At 37.8% G+C, this 24,792-nt stretch overlaps 1 protein-coding gene across 1 annotated transcript; it reads right to left on the minus strand.

Annotated features, from left to right (window-relative positions):
• Positions 1-8,718: 8,718 nt before the first annotated feature.
• On the minus strand, positions 8,719-23,339 carry LOC103699619 (lysine-specific histone demethylase 1 homolog 3-like). The gene is made up of 9 exons (XM_089929691.1): positions 23,087-23,339; positions 20,141-22,989; positions 18,854-18,995; positions 15,896-18,418; positions 15,701-15,794; positions 11,268-11,749; positions 10,417-11,133; positions 9,857-9,931; positions 8,719-9,556 (listed from the first exon to the last, which is right to left on the minus strand). Exons 1-9 carry the CDS (start codon positions 23,258-23,260, stop codon positions 9,491-9,493), a joined length of 7,122 nt encoding a protein of 2,373 aa, XP_089785817.1. The 5' UTR covers positions 23,261-23,339; the 3' UTR covers positions 8,719-9,490.
• Between the last annotated feature and the right edge of the window lie 1,453 nt (positions 23,340-24,792).

The following is a 24,792-nucleotide window of genomic DNA, read 5'->3' on the forward strand; positions in this document are numbered from 1 at the left end:
CTAAGTCAACCGAGACAGGGCCCCTTTAAATTAGACCTGGTTGGTGATGTATTTTACTTCTTAGCTAGACAAAAAAAAAAGGATTCCATCACATTAAAAAAAAAGCATTGCGATAGATCAAAATTATTTAGTAAAATTTCTTTTCAATCAGGTATGTTTATGATTTTTATCAACAAATCGAGCTAAAATCCATAAATTAATTTTTGATTTAGTTCAACCCATGTTGCAATAGTAAGCGAAATTGATCTACCTAGTGTTGCCCAAACTTAATTACTTGAGTTTGGCTTTATTCTTCGCTCGGTTCTTCAATCCTATGCAACGGTGAAGGATTGAAGGACAACTCAAAAATTATATAAATGCTAGCAAGGATCAAATCATTGCTAGACAATGTCATTTATTAATTGTCACATAAATAATAAGAGATGGAAGATAATGCGTAACAATTCAATTTATATTATTTGGCATCTCGGGTTTTTTATTTAATCTAGACATCTAGTTAAATCACTCACCATCCTGTTAAATTTAACTAATCAGTCAATAGCGAGTAACTAGCTAGGATAGTGGTGAACTTCATTGAGCGAGTCTAAATAAAAAAATAGACTAAAAAGATAAAAATAATTACTCAGCAAAAATACTTATGGTCGACCATATGAAAAATGCCGGATACTACATAGAGCTAGCATATGTGCAACTTTATTTGCTATTTTGCGGTTGGTAGCTTTTCATGCTCCATAAATATAAATTTAGCAATTGTTCATATTTTAGAATACACAAGAAATAAGTTTGCCATCAATGAGGTTACGTATACGAGCACCAAATAAATTAATCCAACCGTTACCTCATACCTCGCTGCCAGTTAAGAATAACCATTACCAATTTAAGAAAAGAGGCTGTCTCAAATAAGATAAATTTTAGAACACTCAAGTTAAAAATGAAAAGAAAGAAATGTCTCATGAACGTTATTATAGGAAGGAGTGGGGAGAACGGCGGTGTACATCCGTTTTCTCATGAATATGCAAAACCTCCTAGGCTCTTAATTAAATAATAATAATTTTATTTCTTAAAAAATAATAAAATTTAATCAAATAAATAATGATGTCATAAACTTCTGCAGGAGAAAGAGTATTTTTAGATTGTCTTTCCCCTACTTTGATGTGATGCTAACGAAGTATTGACATGGAGAAATCGTCCAACCCCACATCACCATCTGCAACATTTTGCACAATAAAACCTCATCAGTCTTCTTTGGATTGCGAGTACCAAAACGTAGGCCCACATTTCTGTTGCTTTTTTTTTTTTGGTCAATAATATTTTTTTTTCTTTTTTCAGGCTTCTAATTTAAAATAACACTCTCAAGAGGCTTGCATAAGGGCATTCAAAGGATAGTAAGCTTGAAAGCCGTTAAAAGTGCAAATCTACATGGAACAAGGTCCAAAGGTAAGGCAAAGGACTAAAGCAGAGAATATGGTGTTTCTCATAGGTATGATCCTCTGGTGCAGTATACTTTGAACTTAGAACCAGCCATCAAACGATTGATTGCAACCTCAGTCATAAGTTCAGCATTAGGAAACAATTCGGCTGCATCAAACGATCCACAACTTAGAAAACTTAAAAATTAATCATAAGAGTTTGGATAACAAAAATTGGAAGCAAAAATATCGAAGTTTTCTAAAAAAAAGCTGAACATTCTAAATATTTATAATTATTTTATTAAAAGTAAATTTAGGAGAGGTTAAAAATTACAAATCATTGATTTGTCCTATATATAAATATTTATAATAAATATTTTTAAATTCATATATAGCTTGAGAATAATCGATCTGGATTAAATTTAAATTTTTTTAGAGAATAATCTGAGAATCACTTGATCAACAGAAAAACTAAAAATAGTTTATAATTTATTAATAATTGATAAAAAGATCATAACTATGATTCCCCGGTTATAAAGGTGGGGGTCGGCAATGCGTAAGCGCCTAAAAGGAGGATGGTCGAAAAGTAGAGCCACAAGGAGGCCAGCAGGCAAGAATCCGACCCGAATTCAACTTGGCCGTCACATGCATTCCTTGGGATCCATTCCTGAACCTATTCTTTCCGTCAAGTCAGATTTGTATATGATCGAGAAGAAAATGTTTTGCTGATATGACTCATATGAAAACAAGGTCTACAGAGTTATTGATTTGATGTGTTTCTTTTATCAATTTGACGTCGATCAGAATTCATAACCTAATATTATGATATAAATTTTTGCAAATCTAATTAATTTAAGGAGATAGCTAGTATGTGATATCTGTGGTGTAATTTGATTATGATTAATTATTTGACCATAGCATGTAAGGCTAGATTGAACTCGAGCTCCTACTCAACTAAGCAACTGGGTGCAGTTTTTTGAATGGTTTGAAGTCTCGTAGCCATCTAATAATTAACTAACGGGGGCTCAAACTATATTTGAAGGTTTGGCATTAATAAAAGACAATCTAGTTCCCCAAAACAGTTGGCACAGAAAATATTTTTAATATTTTCTCTCAAGATTGCGTTTATAGAGTGATGGATCATGTGCCCTGGAGCAAAATAATAATTTAATGTAAGGCAAAGTTTGAAGTGATTGTTTGTCACCTTTTTTTTTTTGTTTTTGTTTTTCGTGATGTTCAATCATCTCAAGCGACTTGATCACATTAGAAGGAAACAATTGTTCCAAGAAAGCAGAAAAAAAACCGAAGGGGGAAATGAAACTCGGCAGAGTGCAAATTCTTTGTCAAGAAGAGATGTTACCCTCCTATATGTGCATGCCTTGGGTCCATATGCTGGTCCACATGGACCAATAGCAATGCGTTGATTAATTATATGCATATCTTCGAGATATTTGAATGATGGTGAGAGAGGGTGTTACATTTCAAGCAACGCATGTATATCGTGAAGCTAATAGGGCGGGCGACTGGGTGGCGGCATATGTAGCAAGCCATTCAGGAGGCACTTTATGAACTAGGGAGGGTGAGATACGCAGAGCACTTCGGAACCTTTTGTTTTCTAATTTCATTGAATGTATTCGTACCCGTAATATATGAAATGCCCGTTTCAGCCTAAAAAAAAAAAAATCCTTGGCCAAAAATGTGAAACAATGTTTTTTTTTAAAAAAAAACACTTCAATGTTGCATATTTTTTCGAGCCATTCTTCTCTCTAGCATTATAATTATATCAACATTTCATATTTTGTTTGAAAAATTATATAGTCTACGTACATATTTTTAAAAACTCATTTAGTTCACGAAAAAAAAAATTTACTAAAATATTTTCGTTTCTCTTTCTCAAAAATTCTAATGAAATAAGAGATTTTTTAATTTTCTGATGGACTATATTTTTCTCCTTTTTTTTTTTTTTTTTTGCGACCCAGACAAGCTTTTAATTTTGTCCCAAAAACAAAATAAAGAACCTTCGGAAAAGTCCTACAACTTACTGGGTCATATGAATAACAAAAATATAATTGGTTAAGTTAAAAAAAATCCCAATCTTGCATGCCACATCTGCATCAAACATGCTGTAACTCTGGTAATGCATGAAACTGATAGAACTTGGCGACCGCTGCTGATAACTTTGGGCTGCGCTCTCTCTCTCTCTCTCTCTCTCAGGAATGATTCTCTTGGTGTCAATAAAAGATAATTAGAATGCATCTGAGAAGCTGTGTGGTGACGCAGCCGATTCCACATTTCGGACGCAAAGCCAACTGAAAGAGTGGCATCCCGTGCATAACGGCAAAAGAATAACGAGATTAAAGAGAGCACCATTCTCTAAACCAGGAAGCAGATAAGGTGGGCGTGGGCTCCAAGGCTTCAGTAATTAGACCTGCAAGGATTCGGCAATTGAATGGCATTAGCTGAAATAACGGTCATTATTTGTCTAATCCAATCTTTATATATATATTATAAAAGAAAAAGTTGATGCTGTACGACTGGTGTTTAGCAATTGCTTTTACTGGAAGGGGAATAATGATTAGCAGCAATGACATTATCTGACTAAAATACTGTTCATGAATTATAATCTGAATTGAAACAACGTACGGAGTCGTAACTGTAATACATCTCCAGTTTGAAAAGCTTTTAACTTCTGGCTATGTTTGGCTAGACCCTTCGTTTATGTTCCTTTTTTTCTTTGACAGAATCATACTCTATTTTCTCCTATTTTTTTCTTGCATCCTCTCCACTTGTAAACATTCTGTTGTTTACTCAGAAATTATATTGGCCATAGAAATATATACCTTTTTTTTTTTACATTCTCTCTTCGAAATATATTAGCCAATAGGCTCGATAGGTAAAATCAACGGAGTGACCTGGGTTTAACTTATATAGGCAATAATGATGATTGAATTTTTTTTCTATTTTTTCAAAAAAATAAAAAATAAAAAAATTATGTAATCAATTAAGACTTGAGAGATCACAATCTTGCAAACTTATCTATTATATAATATAATATTCATTACACAGGGAAGATCAACTAACTACTGGTACAATAATTATATATATATATATATATAACAAATAATTAGAGGCACCCAACACTGGTACAATGTTATAACAGCCGTTATTTCGGAGGAGGATGGGACCTGCCGCGGTCCCACAACTGGTAGTCGATGGAGGCTGGGAAATTCCGATCCCTTTACCTCATCTCATCGTGTTATATTCTGCTCTCCACTTGAAAACGAGGCGCAGGAGGAAGCCTCATTTCTCGTAGTCCGGAAGGCATGAGCTGCTACAAAAGAGTTATGGTTTGTGAACAATAAATGAGAAGGATGGGGGGAGATCCGCCTGATTTCATTACAGGAGATAAGAGTTCACGCAGTCTGCATTTGGCGGGAGATAGGCTTCTTTATTGTATTCTTGCACAGTGAAGGAAGGGTGGAGGACTGCTGTTTCCATTAAAATCAAGGCAAGTGAAACCCCACCATTATATTTTTGAACTTCTCATCTAATAAGCCACTTCCCTTGGGTTCTAAAGGTCGCAAGAGTGCTCGAGATTCTATGGTTGCAGATGCAGTGAATGCTCATGAGAAGCTTGGATTTGACAATATTAGGACTTGTGTAGGTAGGTAGGTAGGTAGCTAGGAGTGGAGCAAATTCTGCACCTTATCAAAAAACGCCCTTAGATTTTTAAGCTCGTTCCCCTAGGGGGAAGAAAAAAAATCGAGCTCATTTTATTAGAAAACAAGCCTAGCTCAAAGTCACATATCTAGGCTCGGTGCATATACTTCTAGCATGGTTTTATACATGTGCATGATGAACCAAGCCTAAATAGCTGTGGCCGCGCTCCGCATGAGCACAAGCTGACCTTGGTCACCTTTTCCCGTGACCAAGCTGATGCTATGGATACAGGATTTTAGTTGATGTAGTTAGTAGAGGAATGACAGAAATTTCTCGGATAGAAAGCTGGTCATGTTTGAAAGTTGTCACCAAAGCCTACTTTATGATCAGAAACTGGAACCCAGTTTGCATTGGACAAGTTGATGATTTTGAAATGAATTAATACGGAAAACTAGACCAGAAGCCCTTTTTTTCTTTCTTTCTTTTGGTTTTTTTTTTTCCGGGTTGAAATGCGGCTATGTTGATGGTGAATGACCCAAACGACAGTGGGAGGAGGAAATTAGTGCATCCATTCAACAGCAGTGCTCAATAATGCATGGAAATACTGCTATCAAACGGTAGTATGTCGGAAGCTGAGGATAAATTTTAGGTATTGGTTATCTGGTAGTTGAACCCCTGAAGTTTAGTAATGCGTATGGCAAGGAACTAAGAATTCTATCATTCCATCAAATACAAAAAATGTTGAAAATAGGCCCCGGCGATGATATTATATGAGCTAGAAATATATCATATGAAATCACCACTTCTACTGATCTCGTCTGTATGGCCTTTTCCAGAGTTCATTTTGGATAGATGATAACAAAGAGGGCCCCTTTGGATGCTCTATTGGCTTAACCATAGGGAGGGTTAGTAGGTCGAGAACTACATAGCGCATGCAGCACATATGGATAATTTGGACAAAAGATGCCAGTTTTTGTTCTTGCCATTCGGAAGCAAGAAAAATATGATCATCTTTTCGGCTCATCGCTCATTAAAAAGCAAAAAAAAACTATCAGATTTATCCATTATTCAGTTATTAGATTTATTACTGCTTGCAAATTAAATGAAATAATACCTGTCCAACTTCAGAAATATGTAAAGCTGCACATCAAACTTGGGCCTCTGCTCTCTTTAATCCAGAAGGGGTTTGCCTAGTGCAAGGAGAAAAGAAATGACTGATGATGAAATACCTGGAGAAGAAATAAGAGATCTGAAAGTATAATGCAGAAGAAACAGCATGAGTAGGCCAGGAAGATGTGATTGCTTGCAATAGTGGAGAGAATCTTAGGGATGGAAACAAGGAGGATGTCTCCCCTAATAATTAATGGAAAGATAAGACATTGCGTCCCCCACACGAGATTATAATATAGAGTTTGTTAAACAATAATGAGCTTGCTTGTTTTAGGCCCAAGACTTCATAAAGTTGCTGGTATTATGGGATTTCATGAGAATGCGCCTGCTAAAGCAACCCACCACCTTGTTTATTCTCATAATCTTTAATTGATGCAAACTTTTGGAGGTTTTAACTATCATAAGTAATGGTCAAATCCTGACCTAATCTTTAATCAAGCATGCTCTTTCAGCATCTTTATGATATCGATCTTGGTGCTAACAGACATGTTAACTATATTTCAAGTCTCCACTACACTCAATAGATAAGCCATGATAACTGTCCATGGATAGGTCCTTTTTGCATGCACTTTCAAGCATGTAGACCCCATCAAAAAGACCTCCGAACCATCCGGCTGATGTTTCTTATTCTTTCTCTCAACTGTCGGACAAATCATATGCACTCGTGATGAATGCATTAAGGTTCACACGCAGCAGTGGAGCTAAAAAAAAGAAAAGAAAAGAAAAAAACCTTCTAGATGGAAGAAAGGGAGAATCGTGGAAATGATGACAACAACTGCGGCACTCTGACCAACATGAACTCACCCTACAACTGCAACGAACAACAACCCTCTTCACTGACACCAGGCAAATAAAGCTTCCAGGTGATCCTTTCCAGCTCTTGGCTCAACTTTAGAGGATCAGTAATGAGATCAAACTATGATGGGTGCGTTGCTGCAATTGATAGGAGTCGGAGTTCGTAAAAGTCGAGAGAGAAGCCGATCTTTACTCTCACTGTAACCTCACTGTAACCTGACCATTTTCTCAAGGAGGGTGTAGTCCCATTTTTACCGGACATCAAAACAGAGAACAGGCTTCTAGCTCCTACAAAACAACAGAAGGATGCTATTAAAACCTGAAACTTTAAAGTAGTTATGTACTACGGCCATAAATTTCTGTAGTTCATCCACGGGATTGCATTCCATCACGAAATAAAAAAAGAAATATCAAAAAAAAAAATAGAATATTAGAGATGCTTGCAAAGTTTCTCAACTTTCTTTTTTTGAGACGAAACTTATCGACTGGCATGGACAAACTGAGATCACTTGCATATTAGCATGAGCTGCAAACTCTCCTGCAACAAAGGAAAAGTTTGTCAGTAAAATAAACACCAGAATGAGTAGTCAAACCGGCACTAGCACCTAATGCAGGCATGCTTATGTCACCAGCGAACTGGCTTGTGCACTGCTCATAAAACCACAGGAGTAAAATGCTGGGCCAAAGGTAAAGGCTTACAGCATCAGAAGAGGGCATAAAATGGAGAATAAGCCTGTCTTGCACACATAGCTTATCGTTTATCTGAATGTCAAAATATTACGTGAACATTTTCAGCATTTTACTCAGAGATTGTGAAGCTTTACAAAGGCAAGCATATCTCCGACACACAGAAAACTTTCGGGTATTAGTATTGGGATAATACTCACCATATGCTGCCTCAACCAACCAAAGCACCAGTGCCATGGCAAAAGGTTTCACAGAAGGCTGCAAAGACGAGCCATATCATGGTGATGGAGGTATGGAGAGAATTCAGTGCTAGGGCCTACAAGGAAAAGAACTGAACATCTATTTAAGAGGACACAGCCAGCAGAAGAACACAAGAAATTATCAACACCAAGTTTCATATCAAAACACACGCGGAATGAATTCCAACATTACCGCAAACTCAAAATTTTATATTGTAAGTACTCGAGACAGCAAAACATGGTCTAAAAGAAACAGATTCACTTTGGCCAGCTCCAGAGCCCCCATAATATGAAGACAGCGCAGCGACATTGCCGACTGTAAGCATTTTTCAAAGTCCACATAAACAAACATAGTAAGGTAAACCATATAAAAGGATGGGCATTGCAAAAATCAAACTCATTTTAGGTCCAGAATCCTTGTTGCCAATTATGAAATGGCAGGTGAATGAGATCCATTCACTGGGGTTGTGTCTGGTTCATAAACTACATTTATAAAAAGCCAGCATCACTGGAATAAACACCAAAAAGTTTAAAAATTTCAGCCTGAAACCTACCTTTCAACATGTTATTTGCAATGTTGCCATTATCACTGTTAAGGAGGAGGATGACCAGAACAAGCCTGTTCCCAATATTACTATTGCTGCCACATGTTATGCAATATATTGTTTAGGATAGGATCCATTATTCAATAAATCAGAACAAAAGAGCAAAAAAGCTGGCAAGACCAAAATATCTAACTTGTCAACCAACATAGGGTATGAGAAACTGCTATCATCAATGACCATTTGCATGAAAGAAAGAACTGAGGGGTCACATCTTATAAACCTGCAACAAAAAACAATGAAAAGTTGCAAGGAACTTCTTTTTCAATACAAAACTAGATCAATGAACCGCTACTTCAGGTGAAGGATGAACAGGTTATGTAAGTTGTCAGTTTTAGAAACAACCAAAACTGTACAAAGATTGACAAAGAGGAAAAAGATCTGGTCTCATGTATGGGATCCCCTGAACAAAGAATAGGGTTAATCTGTCTTCTAAAGAATACAAGCTCCAGACGGTACTCAATGGAACAACTGCACCTGAATCCAATTGATCCTCCAATACCACCAGTGCGCTCAGTCAAAAATCTGTTGCTTCAAGCCCAGCACCAAAAACCAATTGGTCACCAAAGTTCCTGACTTAAACTTGATTCTCTTTCCTCTTGAGCATCATTGTGAACCAAGAAGCACATGAAAGAAAGATCGATTTTCCAAGAATTTTAGAATGTTGGTGGTCCATAGATTTGCTCCATACGGTTTGACAACTTTCAACTACATGCTTGTGCCATATCCTAGTGTGTTTCAGCATTGACAATTTAAGTGTTCTGCATGAAAATTAAAACAGATGAAATCAATTGGCAAGCATTCTTCTGATTCCATCCACCACTGTAAAACGAACTTGTAAGCCATTTTGATTCCTCACCCAGGATGCAATTTATAAATAACAGGCATCACTTGCAAATGATTTGTTTCCAAGACAACCTTGAAAGCATCAGGACTGTGCTTTTTGATTCATTGCCATGTATCTTTCAATCAACTTGTCCACAAAAGATCGAATCTGCAACAATAAATGTAAAGCAGACAGAGTCAAAAGATGAACTAGAGCCACCAAATATAGTTCACTTTGGAGAGGAAAATGTACAACAGGTCAAAGGACAAATTTCAGATGACTAGCACGAGGGAAATAATATAACTACACCAGGAAAAAGGGGCAAAGCAATGGCAACATAGACAAAAACAATGACCACAGCCAACATAAATAGTTGTTATTCTGGAGGTCAAAAATTTTTAGCATGATTTATTAGGTTTCTGCATGAAGCAACATGGAAAATATCTGTATAAGATCCAAAGTGCAGACCTTATGCTTCCTCTTAGAATCAAGAAACTCAAAAACTGCCATCACTTTTTCTGCTTCTGTACATTGTTCCATGACCTGACAAAATTAAAGCAAAGAAAATAAACATAAGACATGCCAGAATTGCAATTTTGAACTTATGAAAGAGGGAGGGGGTGTTTCCAACAACCTCAATGTTTGGACACCTAGTTCCCAAATGCTAACTAAGTATGAAGAATCTAAATGCCATGAACATTATGACCTTTGATGCTCGTACTACTTAACTGCAACTCATCTAATGAACTAGCAAAGTTGGCAGAAAAAGTACATGACAGACAGAAGCATAAGTGGACTATAAAGACAGTCCAATCAGAACTTAACCAGAATCTACAAGCATGCTCACAAGAAATAGAATGAAATGAAGAGGAGAATTTAGCAAGACAAGGACTCTTCTCCCAGAATTTATAAACGATGAAATATGAAATACTAAGGAGTCTGTACAACTAACATATGCCAGAACTGCAGGTGCCAATCCTGACCTAAATCCTCCGAATTTTATGGAAAGATAAAATACAAGAGTTTACCTTAGTAGCAGTTTTCTTCATTATAGACTTGTATCCTTCTCTGTCAATCTTCCTAGTTTTATACAAGGGCATGAGTAATGATGTCACATAGTCCACCACACCTTGTTTAATATGGTCTCCTCCTCTAGGTTGACCATCTAATGATGATCTGTTGTCTGCAACTTGTGAGGCAATACTTCCTCCCATGTGCCGTTGGTGCCTTAAACTGGATACAGTTGACATTTTATTTGAATCTTCCTCGTCCCTTATGTGCATCTGGTGATAAAAATCAGCATCTGCATCCATTGCTTGAGACTGCCACCTCTCAATGGCAAGTGAATCCTTGACACCTCCACTACCAGCTGTATCTGTATCAACCCATGCCTTTGTCAATCTACTATCTATTGCTCCACTTTCTCCAGAATGTTCTCTTAGATTTGAAGGGCATGCTATTTCATTTGAATAACTCCTTTGTGTATAGTTATCACCAGACAATTTTGAGTTGTCGAGACTGGCACAGGTGGCAGTAAAATCAACAGTCCAATTTCTGACCCTGCAGTTTCTTGAGTCTATTTCAGCTATACAATCTTGCCTTCCAAGAACGCCACCAGACCATTTCTTTCTTATGTCAGATTCTTCCATCTGGGAATATTGTTCGCGTCTTGCAAATTTATGAAATGATGGTATCTTTGGAAGCTCGCGCAATGCACTGACCTCTGCTTCTGAAGAAGCAAATGCCTACAAAGAACCACCAATATCTAAATTCAGTCCAGTTGATGTTAGAACAAGAATATTGACAAGAAAACGAAAATATTTCTAATTGATAATATAAAAGAGATAGGCTAGTTGAAAAGAGGGTTTTTGATACAGACCTCAGCAGCTTTCAGAGCAGCAGAACGTGCAGCTTCAGCAGCAGCAAAGGCTGCAGCTTCTTCATCAGACATTACCACATTATCCTCCAACTTAGATTCCTGTATCACTCTCTGAGAGCGTGACAAGTTAACCTCAGAATTTGTGTCCGTTATGGGTTCTAACTTGGCTATCCTGCTATCAAATTTCTTATTATTTGCTCTGGAAGGTGAATGGGTTGTAACAGATGGAGGAACCTGCAAATTGCCTTTACTATCCAATGCTTCATTAGCCATACGTAAAGGTGGCTTTCCTGATATTGGTTCTTTAGATCTGACCTTTGATGATTCTGATGCTGTTGTTTGCCTCAATAGTTTCAGCCCACCATTTGTGGCCTTTTCCCTACGGAAAACTTCAATCCACACGCTGACCAGCTGACTTGCTATGGCACGGATATCTCGACTAGTGTGCACACAGACCTTCTCCTTTACAGTCCTTCCAATACCTACAACAGGGAAAACACATTATTTGTACAAAAAATTGACAATAGGCTTGATGATCATTAGGATGCAAACCAAAACAAATTTAAAAAGAAAATCATCACATAAATGTGCTTCATAGTTCAAAATGCATCAATACCACCATTTCAAAATCATGCAACAGAAAATGCTAGAAATTTGTACTATATATACACATATATATAGTGACACAAAAATTTAACGCTTGTTAACTAAAATGTACATTTTGCATATTAAAAAACAAAAAAATACATGACATCACACAAAAATATGCAAAAGCATGCATAATAAGTTTTAGAATAAATTTGGCTGGTTCAAATGAGAAAAATATACACAACTTGAACATATTAAAAGAACATGAGGTTTCCAAATGAAGCCCAGTATTTTAGGTCAAAACAAGCAATGCATGCTCCCTATTCACAATTACTACTGATAACACTAGTATTCAAAGACAAAAATCCTCACTAAATTCAATGCTGCACATCAAATAATGAAAAAGTACATCAAACAAAGAGAGATCAGAATCACTGTCCTCGATCCAAGTCACATTACTTATTACTGCTAGACATTTTGAAGATTCTCCAACAGTTGCGCATCACAAGATTCCACATTTAGACACTTTGGAATATCTGTGAGTGATACTGATACTAGTTGAACATTCCCTGATGCAGAGTATGACCTCTGTACCCTACTTGTGATCCCTAAGGTTATATGAGCAGAAACAGAAGCACCTCAACACATAATGCTCATGTCGTCATAACTCTCAACCTTCCCTTTATGTACTTGCGTCACCATAAGCATTTTCACTGATATTCATGAAGACTAACAGCTTTATGTCTCAATCAACCAGGCACATTTTGTACTACCCAAGTAATATTGTCATGTGGGGATGGTCCCACTTTGGAAAGAAAGCTATCCTGCCACCTATATTCCTTCACTTACAACTTTCATAAGGTAGAAAAGAATGCATGAACCATCAAGAATTATCCCAACAACTCAGAATCAGCATTTGAAACCCTCATTTGCCAATCATTTCCATAAAGGCAGCCTTTGAAGTTACTGCAAGTTTTTTCAAATTTTTTATCACAACTTCCATCTATGTTAGTTTGTGTCTCCCCACCTCTTTCTAGACCCCAAGTACATTCCCAAGCACCTCTTCTAACCTTTGCCTCCTGTAAACTTCATTGCACATAAATTTCAATAACTATAAAAACTATTGTTCACAACTTTTTATAATGTAATACTATCACTTACTGGCACGTATTCTGTTTTGTTTTTTCGGTTATCAATCAAGACATAAGGATCTAATAAGTAATAAACTTATGTGGCGATAGAAACTTTTAAGTGGCAACTGGAATACTGAACATATTTTGATGCATTTATGCAGGTATACTCTTTCAAGAGTAACAACCTAATTCTTACCCTAAATTAAGTGAGCTTGTATATGTCCTGGTAGTTGAAATAAAGATACATATAAATAGATTAATTTTGTAAACTTGTGTTGAGGTGTGTTGCAATGTACTGGCTATGTTTAGGCTTGGAATGATATTGGACCTGTGTGCAATATGCTCCATGTACGTGGGTACCTTGATAGCAGCCTTGATAGCATATAGTTTCCCATATGATACATCATTAAACATATAATAACCATTATTGTCATTCATAGAAATCTTGAGAAATGAACCAACGAATGCCTCCTATGCGCATTTATGCTGATGCATGAACCCATGCATGTCCACTCAGTAGTATAAAGTAACATCTCATGCAATATTACAATAAAGAGAAAGAGGGAATGGGTATAACACATCATAGTGTCCAGAAACATAAATCAACATTGTTAAAAAAAAAGGTAAAGATACTTTAAGTTGCAAAACAACATAACAACAACGTCAAATGCCTTTTGCTAGCTACTCAATGATCGTTCCAAGTGCCAACAGTTTAATCCAACTTAAGCAAGATACTACTTTTTTGGGGTGCCGAAGAGTGTCATGTCTTGGTATCTACTTGTCCTAAATTGTCAGCATTCCAAGAATCCTGCAAACTTTGCAGTTACACTTAAAGATTATTCAATGCCAGTACCTCTCAAATGGCACTTATAAGGAGTTGATTGCTTTAAGAAGACAAGCTAGTCTTATATATTCCTCGGTGCTTTAAATCAAGAACTCCTCAAGGTGAAGAGAAAACATGCCAAATCCATTAGACCACAACGATGAAATTTGATGCAAACTGAATCAGAGACTGTAAGTTAGTTCGAGATCGAAAGAGTCCCTGAGAGAGACTAGACTTCTAGTAACAGTAGGTGCTAAGCCTTTTGCCAATGCAAAAGAATTCTAAGGGCATCTTAAATCTCAGAGTTTTGCTACAAAACTCTCGGATTATATTTGGAATGTACTACAAAATCATGATCTTTTGTGATTTGATATTCTGTTTGAATTTACAAGTTGTCTTTATACCACCACAAGTTTCGTTTTGCAACAAAAATTCATAACTCAAATCATAAATGGGAACTTTTCAACTTCAAGTAGAAACTTTTGAATCATGTTTCACTCCCCATCATCTTACTTTTTTCCATTAATTTTTTTAAACTAAACGCTTCCTAAAAATTCTCAATTCTCAACATTCAAAGACTTCAAATATAAGAAAGGATAAATCACAGTTTTGAAATTAGAAACCCCCAAAAGCAGCCCTACTATTGAAAGCTAATACTAGCAACCACAAATCATCACACCCTGGTGATAAAAAATGAGAAACTTTCCTGTAAATAATGGAAGAGAATATTTCCTTCAAGCATCATCCACTCAATGAGGTTTTGTATAAAGACTAGAAGAAGGGTAAACCCCAGACCCCTGACCGCTTGATGTACATTTTAGGATTTGAAGATGAGGATTTATGCTAAAGTGAGCAATACCCAAACAGGTGTATTAACTAGAGAATGAAAATTTGTTTTGAGTTAAAATAACTACAGCCATTAACCTTGACCTAATTATTTGGAGTAAGCTCTGTAGCAACTATAGTACTACGTTTAACAGCAAGTTTTTCAATTTCTTTGTAACAATTCATACTAGCTTTGATCCTTTTTCACGATCCTATAGTACAAATTTAAATACTTCTCCTTGAGGGTGCTTCCTCATATCCTCAACTTATAGGCCCATACTTTATTAATTAGTTATTTATCACTTTTTACTTAATTGGTACAACTTCTGCATCTCCTCTTATATCCATGTTCTTTCCCCCTAGTGTTCCTCACTTTGGTCCCTAGCTATGATATGAAAGTTGAATAAGATAAATATGTCTTCACCAACATGCTGACTGTTCACTGGAATGAATACCCGAGAATCTCCAACTTAAACAAACAAGGAGAACACCTCAATTTGTTGAAGTCAAATTTACACCACCCAAGCAAAAGAAAGCATCAGTAATACCTCGAAATAAACATCAATAAGAACAGAGATCCAGGATCTATGATTCTCCATTTCCGTAAGTACCAAGAATTTCTCCACTAATAAAATTATAGTAACTCAGAATCACAAGCAAAAAAGTGAACCATTTGAATGAAATTTGATTCTCCAAATTAAAGATCTGTCTACACATAAAATTATACTCCATATTGTGGAACACGGATATAACACACTGAATAACGAGAAGATAGTTCATAAGAACACCCCGAAAAAGAGAGGATCAAGTTTGAAATTGCATCTTTCTTTTTGGCAGGGAGTATGATTTCTACAAATTTTGAATTTGATAACATATAATCATCTGCCACAGGTTGACATGAACATCACAAGAATTACATAATACACAACACAAGAGCAACAGATGCAACTTGGTGGCATTTATGAGTTACAAGATAGGCAAAGCAGATTAATTTTATTTCAGTGATGAGAAAGTTCATGCTTTTCTGAAATCTTAAATAAAACATCAGATAGAAAAATGCCTACCAGACAAACGAACAGCAAGGAGATCTGTCGACACAAGCACAAGCAGGCGGACACAATGACGCAAGAGCTGAGTAGCATTTTTGCCCAACGAATCCTGATTTAAAATGGTAAAGAACAGTCTTCAGATATTCAAGGATCTTAGTAACCTGATACTGAAATTCATTCACGTAACAATTAAAAGAGGAATCAGCTTACAAGGATCCAAGTGTTGAGTACGCTAAGTCCCTCCTTGGTCCCAGCAAAGGACTTGAGAGTTTCAACAGGAAGGCGTAACAATTCTTTAGCAAGATGTAATCGTCCAGAAGTAGTCTTTGCACTAGAGAACATATCTTGCAGTAAGCATTCCTTTGTGGGCAATGCATGCTTGCCATCTGAGTTCTTGCAAAGAACATTGGAAAGTTTGCATGCATCAAGTCTCTTTGACATGTCTCTCACTTCATTTCTTTCACTATCTGCCTGTCTTTGTACCGGCTCCATTGCATCAACCTCTGTCAGACAATCCATGCCAGTAGTGAAGATGTCAATAATACGAACTGCTTCTCGAAGACCACTCATCATTGCACCACCAACAGTATCTGGGTGCTCTTTGCAGGTTGCCTCACCAGCAAAAAATAAACAGTTCAAAACAGGTCTCCCCAAAATATCATAGTCCTCCCCTGAGGCACCTACAGCAACGTAGGAATAAGCACCCCTGCTGAAAGGATCCATACCCCAGTTTGTCACAACAACCGCTACAGGATCTGGTACAGAAGCTTTGCCAAAAAGTTTGCGAAGAACCATCAAAGCATGATTTACATGATCAGAGGTGCTCCTACATTGTCCATCTATAGCCGCCTTCCCAACCACAAGTGCTATAAGAACAGGAGCCCCAACAGTCTTCTTGACATTCCAAAACATAAAACATTGGCCCCTCCGACTTGTTTCTTCTGCAGTCGCCCCAAAGTAATCTACAGTATCATCCCAAAATACTTTAGGGAACTCTAATACTACTTTGTTCAGCACACCAAAACCAAGCCTCTGAATAGAGGATTTCTTCCAGTCTGGTAAGGCAGGAGAGAACTTAATGCTATCTGCCTTTAGACAACCAAGTGGCACGGTGATCAAGACAGCATCTCCCACAAACTCACCACCATTGGATGTACTTACTTTCACTTTATTTTGCTGTTGGCCAACTTCACCTGAGTCCTTCATGTCATAGATGACTTCTGTAACGATTTGGTTTAAGTGAATATCAAGTCCCTTACCTAAACTTTCTATAATAGTGCTGTAACCCCCTTTAATCATACAGTGAGCCCCTCCAAATCCTCCATAAACATCATCCTGGTTCCAGTAGGGAAGAGATACCTCCTTAAGCAAGGCAGCACAACCATACTCCAAATTTGCGAAGTGCCAATCCATCATTCTTCTCTCAAGAGGACTCAATATGTCCATTGTAAGACTGTCCTCAGCATTTGTGATTTCAGTAGCCATGGGAGCATTCATAACAGTATTTACCATTCCAGAGTTGCAAACCATCTTAACTTGATCAGAGTCTAAAGCAGCTGATGTCAACTGAGCCATTCGACGTCTTCTAAGAGCATATTCTAGCCCATCCTCAAGTGACATCCTCATTGCACCTTCACCATTTTGTGCAACAAGTACTACCATGTCATCAAGGAGACTATTGTATTCAGCTTCCAGAGCATCATCCAATTCAGCAGGAACTTTATGACCTGTCACTACATCATAAAGAGGGCAATCACTGTTCAAAAGAGTTAATTCAAGTCCCAGCTGCTTACAGATGAGAGAGGAGGGGTCTGGCCTTCTTTCAGTTGCAACATCAGCCTCTACACCAGTGATAATGCTGGCACCAAGATCTACAGGAACTGAAAGTGATTTGTGGTCTGTATACACACGCCCCCCTATTCTATCACGAGCCTCTAGAACAGTGACAGAAAAGCCTTGGCGTTGAAGATGGCGTGCTGCAGTTAAGCCAGCAGGACCAGCTCCAACAATGATAATTCTCTTTTGAACTTTTAAATCAGATTCAGTACTATTGTCCACCTCGAAAGAGTGCACTGGACTAGACTGGGCCCCACTATTTTCAATGTATGCAATATTTTCTCTTTCACTTTCTACAGATTGATGCATATCACGGAAATCTTCTATCTGCTTCGGAGAAACATCAGGATTTGGCTCACGACCAAAGATCTTTGAAGACGAACCACAAATTGGACCACCATGTGGTTTCGCTTGTGGATCATTGTGCTGAATCTCTTGGTCATCTGGTACAACATTGCTGTACCCACTCCTTGGATTGCAGACCCAATCCATGCACATATCAATTTCAAACTTAACACTGTTGAATGTTTCTGGTTCACTTCTTCTACATGCAGACTGCGCATTTACTTCCATGTAGCCAACTGTTTGCTCATTTGATTTCACCTGAGAGGACAATTCTGATCCAGAACCAGGTAAATGGAGATTATAATTTTCATGAACTTCTGAATCAAGCTTCAATTTTGTGTTTTGAACTATAAAGGGCATGCCATTCTCCTTCATCTCTGCATTTTCAGTAATCTTAAAATAACTTTGAACCGAGGGAACTTCAAGCTCAGAACCAGCTGTCTTCACCCCATAAGTTTTCTTAGGTTTGAATTTATTCGGAACTTCAGAATGAGGCATACCGCACAGATCTGATGTCTCCTTTTCTGATGCAATTCCTGAATTTATATAACCCTGCAGGGAGCTTGTTAGAGGCTAAATTTTGTACTCTGTAGACGATCTTGTTTTTGAAATTGAAGAAAAAGAGGGAAAATACAGAAACAAAGATGGTTATTTTAATGTACAGCGATAACTAATGACCGCTGGAAAAGTAGGTTGTGCCTGATAAAGATATGAGTAGAATGTGCAAGTTGTTAAGAAATAACAACTAAATTTTCTTTAAAAGGGAAAAAATCCCTAAGCCAGTCTTTCACTAACAAGCTTGGTGATAATTGAACTGTTATTTGCCACCTGTCCATCACAATAACTGACTTGATAATTTAATGAAGAATTGCCCGAATGATGAAATTTTCAAAAGAAAACAGTGACCAGTGTAAGTCAGTCAGCATTTGATCTCACTCATAAAAATGAATATCTGGAAACATGTGGATGGGACCAAGGAAAACTTACATTGCGGTCCAGAAACAAGTAGATTTCACGGATGAGAGAATCACGTGGTGACTCATCTTCTAAAGGAGTATCAGATACACCACAATCTACAAGAGGCAATATGTGCTTCACATCTTTACTCCAGCGACCCAGAATTAAATTCCTGGGATGAAATGCAAAAAAAAAAAAAAAAAATCAGGCATATTTGGTGCATCAAGATCAAGTCAAAAAGCCACCAATGCTAGATCTAAATAGTCCTATGTCTGCAGAAGATCACAAGCCACGTCTGATACAGATCAATTGTTTGAGTTAAGAAGAAGAAATGCCTGAAGAAAAAGAATGTTAAAGATTTAAACTGTGCTACTACAAGAAGATGTTGATTAAAATATAGCTCAATCATTTACATCGATCATTTCAAAATAATATGAACATGATATACAGTGGTGGGGAAAGGAAATTATACAGATTCCCTGTCAATTTATAATATAACAGAAGATATCAAGAACCAAGAAAAACAGGATTCCAGAAGCCATTGACATCAAATATTGTAAAAAATTTATTACCTTTTGGCATGCAGAAATCCTTTTTCCTACTTAAGAAATTCAGTATATGAATAATAAATAGATAAACATTATTGAAGGAGCTAAGGACTGAGCAGTGCTGGTAAGTAAGGCTTAGATAACAGATTCGGATTTTCCACATATTCAGAGGATAGTCTTCCATGTCATACTCAATGCTGTAAAATATGCAAAACCATATTTTATGGACTGTACCCGATACATTATCCTTCAAATTATACAACAACTTGCAAGTGCCAAAACAACTTTTACATCCATTTAACTCCAATTTCAGCTCCATTGTAAACAAGCCAGTAAGTCCGATTTTCTATTCCAAACAATCAATTTTTGTTAAGACTTTATAAGGAAAAAATCAATTTAACCCTACAAAATAATAGTACTAAACAACAGGTGCACTTTAACTGGTCATGCGTTGTAGCTGAGAAAATATAGAAGTTGACGTACCAAATATGTCAGGGAATATAAAATTCCGAGCTTAACTGTAAGAGAGTTTAAACTATGATTGATACAGGAAAATTAAATTTTCTAAAAAACATGAGAATTTAAACTTAAAAATACAAGGCCATCGTATAAGGTGGTGCAAATGCCAACCTAGCTAATGAGGACAAGTTAAAAGTTATTACCCACTAAGAAACTTACACTCTAAGAACTATCATCATAAAGTTAAGTAACTTTTCAACAGGAAAATCGTGCGGACAATTTCCAACTTCAAAACGAAGGAGCAACAGACCTGCAATCCAGATATTCCTGAAGACCACCTTTGCGTTTTAAGACATCTTTAAATTTGATCTTTTCAATTGGAGTCACAGCACGAGCTTTCATCCCAGCTGCTACCGCTGCTGTACGAGAATCGCCTGCCTCCTCCAGAATATTTGAATGGGGATCAGATTTCTCTTTTGCTCTGACAGATCGGTTTCCATCATCTGCAGAAGTATTTGTAAACAATCCTTGCTCATGCATCAGAACTTCCCAGTCAACATCTCCCTCATATGCCATATCACCATGCCTGCGCCTTTTTATACTTCGCATCACCCGGGGCACCCCTGACAGATTATCTGCATTGTCATGATCTGATATGACAGCTGCACCAACTCGATAAGTTTCTTTTAGATCCAATAAATTGGTCCGAGAAAAGGCAGCACCGCTGTCCTTGGTCACAAGAAGATGTTGACTTCTTGCAGAAGATGGCTCTTTGGGGGCAACATCTAAATCTTCCAACAAGTTATCATCAACAAATTGGTCCAAGGATTCACCAGTCACAGGTAAATCCTTGCAGTTGATGGCAGATAAAAGAGCTGGTTGTTTATCTCTTTGCGAAAACAAAACTGAAATATTTACATTGGAAGATGGTAATCCATCACTAGGTCCCAACTTCTCTTCTAGTTGCATGGTGACTGGCGTCGGTTGTGACTTAACAGATAGGGGAACATCTCTTGGTGGGTTTAAATCATCACCGTATTTGTGAATATCTTCTGCTTTTTTGCCACCATCTAACAAGGACACACCATATGAGAGACTATCATATTCTTCCTTGATCCAATTATTAGGATCAACATCCATCTTTTCTGGTGTAGAAGAGTAAGTGTTCTCATATAGAGAGCTCCGCAAAGACTCCTTCAGATTTTCAGAGTATGGACCTAACAGAACTTCAGAGCTGTCGCCATCTGCCAATTGCTTGCTTCTTAAAACAGAAGATACCTTTTCAGTATGAGGAGATGGTTTTCCAAATGCTTCTTTGGAAGGTAGATTTAGACCATCAGTTCTCATGACAGTATCCTTGCTCATTGTTTCTTCACATGGATCATCGGTGGGATCATTATCTAAAGACTCAACAATTTCCTTCCTCTGTATTTGCATCAAAGAGTTTTCTCTAGAAGCACCACCAATTATTTGATTTAATGCATTGCCAGATTCTGCACATTCATCTGACATCTTGACTGGTGGCACAGTAGATGAATCTTGAACTAGCAGATGAGTGCTATCAAATGTTACATCCTTAGATGGTGAGGGGCATGTGCCAGTAACTTGTTGAGAACATGGTCTAAATTCAACAACACTACCTGTCCATGTTGATATTGCGTCAGAAGCTGATAATTCAGCAACCTTATGCATCAAGTGACTCATATTCCCTTTGGAGCATTGGTTCGAGCTATCCTCTAACATCTTCTCTTTTACCCCGTGAGGAAGGATATCATCGGAGGTTTCATGAGAATTTTGATTCAACTGACCACTACGTCTGATAAATCTAACCAATCCATCCTCTTTGGTAGCTGCAGGTCTTGTCCTTTTAGTTTCCAGAACAGAATCAGAACTCAATGACTGAACTAGAGAAGGTTCCGAACTATCTAAATTTCTTTCAGCAGATCTATCAAAACCTTGAGCATCATGCCTCGCACTGTCTACTCTAACTTCCAGATGGGAAATACAAGAAGATTCCTGAATAGGATGTGATTCTTTCACAGTTCTTCTAGAACTACATCTTGACTCAAGGGGTTTTCGAGATCCTGCCTGCCCTTTCTGAATCAAAGAAGAGCGGGTTTTCCCAACAACAACATACATTTTTTCTTCCAACATTTCATCATTAGAAGTCTGATCCACACCCTCAACAACTGCAATACTAACCTCCTTCATATCTGCAACAGGTGCACCACGAGGTTTTCTACCCCGCCGTCTGGCAACAAGACCTTGTTGAGCTCCATCAGAAGGTGAACTTAACCCACCATCCAAAGAAGGGACTGCCTCAACTCCTGGTGAACTCGAATCATCTGAGACCTTATCAGCACTTTGCTTCAACTCATTTTCAGTACTTGTAGTTACTTCTATTGCCTTCCTCTTCTTAGAATCCAAACGAGTTCTCTGTACTGAAGACGAATGAGCTTTCTTGAGAAAAGCTGAAACCAAATCTTCCGGACAGACATCTGAAGAATGGCCGGAACTCTCATGAGACCCCGAAATTCCTTTTTTCTCATTTTTCTTTTCCAAATCACTCTCAGATATTTTGCTTCCAGATTTCCCTGCATCCTCCAATGGCGCATCTAAACCTGAATCCTCCATTCGGTCCGGCACTTCCACCCCACCCGAAGAGGAAGAAGCTTTTCCAACCCCAGATCCGGCATCACCGGCACCGTTAGCCCTCTTCGGGCCCTTCAGCTTCTTCCTAAAACTAGCCAATGTATCATAAAACTCATCTGAATCTCCCTTCTCATCCCTAGGGTTTTCTGCCCTATCTTCTGCCACCAGAGGCTTCCCCTTCTTTGCAGCCCGCGGCTTCTTCAGCTTGAACAGCGATCCAATAGGACGCTCCTCGTCATCCAATTCGCCTCCCATCCCTACCGAAGGCAATGATTTTCTTTTCTGCTCCTCCACATCATCACCCATCTTCAAGCTGTCCGAGATAGGTTTCAAATTGGCCAGCTCTGTGGTTCCCAACCCTACCGCCCCATTAACATCCAAATAACCACAAAAACCAGATTCTTGGTCCATCCGTTCTTCGCCAAGGCGACACCTTTCATCGTTCATACAGCTATTCCCCTCGTTTTCTCGATACCGATCGCCCAAAACCTCCAAATAATCACAAACCTATCAAGAAAAGAGATCAAGAAGAAGGCAGGATGAGGTTTGGAGGCAACGGGACCCCAGAGTTGCCATTTGTGACAAAGAAACGATGGAATCCTACCGTTCGAAGGAGGAGGAGGCGAGAGAGGAGAAGAGCGGCTGACCTGAGAGAGATTTGTGGCGTCGGGGGGCGGCCCGAAGGCGAGCGATGCGGGAGATCTCGGAAAGATATCGGCAGCTCGGCGCTCGGGGGACGGACGATTCGGAGGAAAATAGTGTGAAAGAGATAGAGCATGCGAGGGGCGAAGAGAAGAGGGTCGTTTTTATAAGAAAAAGATAGGAGGGCGGGGTTGGGGTTCCCTTCGCTGTTTCCTTTTGGTCTATGCTTGCCATGTTGCCTCCTAGCGGTGGGTTCTGTTTATATTTTGCCATCAGCAATTTTTTTTAAAAAAAATAAATATTGTTTTGTGAGAAGAGGGTTCTCATGAGAGGTGAAAGTTGAATGAAGCTATGTGCATGGTGAGTTTGAACATGAAAAGAGAATGATGGAAAACTTCAGAATAATTTCCAGCAAGCCTTGTGACAAAAATATATACCTACATGAATCTAAAAATTTTACAAATTTGGAAAAGCTAAAGAATTAAATATTAAGTGAAGCAAACAGTCAAGGACTTGCATTGCAATGTAGATGGAATGAAGGTATAATAGGCTAAAGGAGGCGTGGAAAAGATGGCGAAGGTTTATTTGGTGGATAATTTCAATTAAAGATACAAGATTCTAAGAAACGTTAACAAATTTTTAGCTGTCTATATAATTATAAATAGAACCATGTAATAAATGAGTTTCGCTTATATCCCAGTTCTACCTCTATATTCCCGAAAAAAAAGGGGGAAGGAAGGTTACCGTTATTTTTTTTAGAAAGAGATAACTGCTAACGAACTTTTAAAATATCCAATCAGAAAAAATGACAGATGGTATAAAGGGATTGATTTAGGTTGCTATTGCAACTGCAGTGGGTTAGAATACAACAATCATGAGTACTCAATAAAAGAAGGGGAGAGAAGATTGTCGTTATCTTTTTTGGAAAGAAATAAGCACCGACAACTATTTGAAACATCCAATCGGAAAAAACAATGTGGCGCAAATGTAAAACAACTGATTCAAGTCGTTATTGCAATTGCAGTAGGTTACACGTGGTAGACAGGAGCGTCGAATCTTAGTTTGCCCTCTGTACAGATATCGACAAAAGCATATTATAAATGGGTCCCTCCTCGCGTTTCACCTTCTACGCAGTTGCCTTATTTGTTGGAACTTTTTTTTGTCGGATGAACTAGTCAGGTTGAATTCTTTCCAGCCTCTACGTAGGATTGGTGATACCTAGATCCTATGCATAGATAATTTACTTAAATATAAGGTAGCAACTAAAGAGTTTTAATTTGAGAAGTTAGGGTTTGTTTCATCTTGTGCCCAATAGTTTTAATTAGGGTTGGAAGGTGAAGGCACATCTAAGAACTATTGTTTTCTCTAGAAATTAGCTTAGGGGCATCTACTATGATCTGATATTCTTGCTACACTAGGTTGTGCAACTTGTGGCACATGCAATAAAGAATTTGAAAGTATTGAGCATGCTCTATTTTGGAAATAGGTCATATTTGGTGCAAAGCTTTTGAGTTTTGCATGGGAGAGATATCGACATAGTTGGGTCTCAATTATAAGCATAATATACAGATATTTCGAGTCTAGGAGAGAGGTCCAAATAGACTATTCTATACAGCATTTGGATAGCACAGGAGTTTATCAATACTAGTTAGCTCAGTCACTCAATTT

The sequence above is a fragment of the Phoenix dactylifera genome, chromosome 3 (assembly GCF_051530095.1).
Source record: "Phoenix dactylifera cultivar Ajwa chromosome 3, Ajwa_hap1_PhDact_Kaust_v1.1, whole genome shotgun sequence".
Taxonomy (NCBI): Eukaryota; Viridiplantae; Streptophyta; class Magnoliopsida; order Arecales; family Arecaceae; genus Phoenix; species Phoenix dactylifera.

Excerpts from the sequence above, each read along its gene's own strand:
- LOC103699619 (XM_089929691.1), bottom strand. The coding sequence starts at position 23,260 with ATGCTCTATCTCTTTCACACTATTTTCCTCCGAATCGTCCGTCCCCCG. Across the intron at positions 18,996-20,140 it reads CAGGAATATCTGGATTGCAG|GAATTTAATTCTGGGTCGCT; the intron begins GTCTGTTGCTCC and ends ATTTCATCCCAG. Across the intron at positions 11,750-15,700 it reads CCTTGCTGTTCGTTTGTCTG|GTATTGGAAGGACTGTAAAG; the intron begins GTAGGCATTTTT and ends TCCCTGTTGTAG.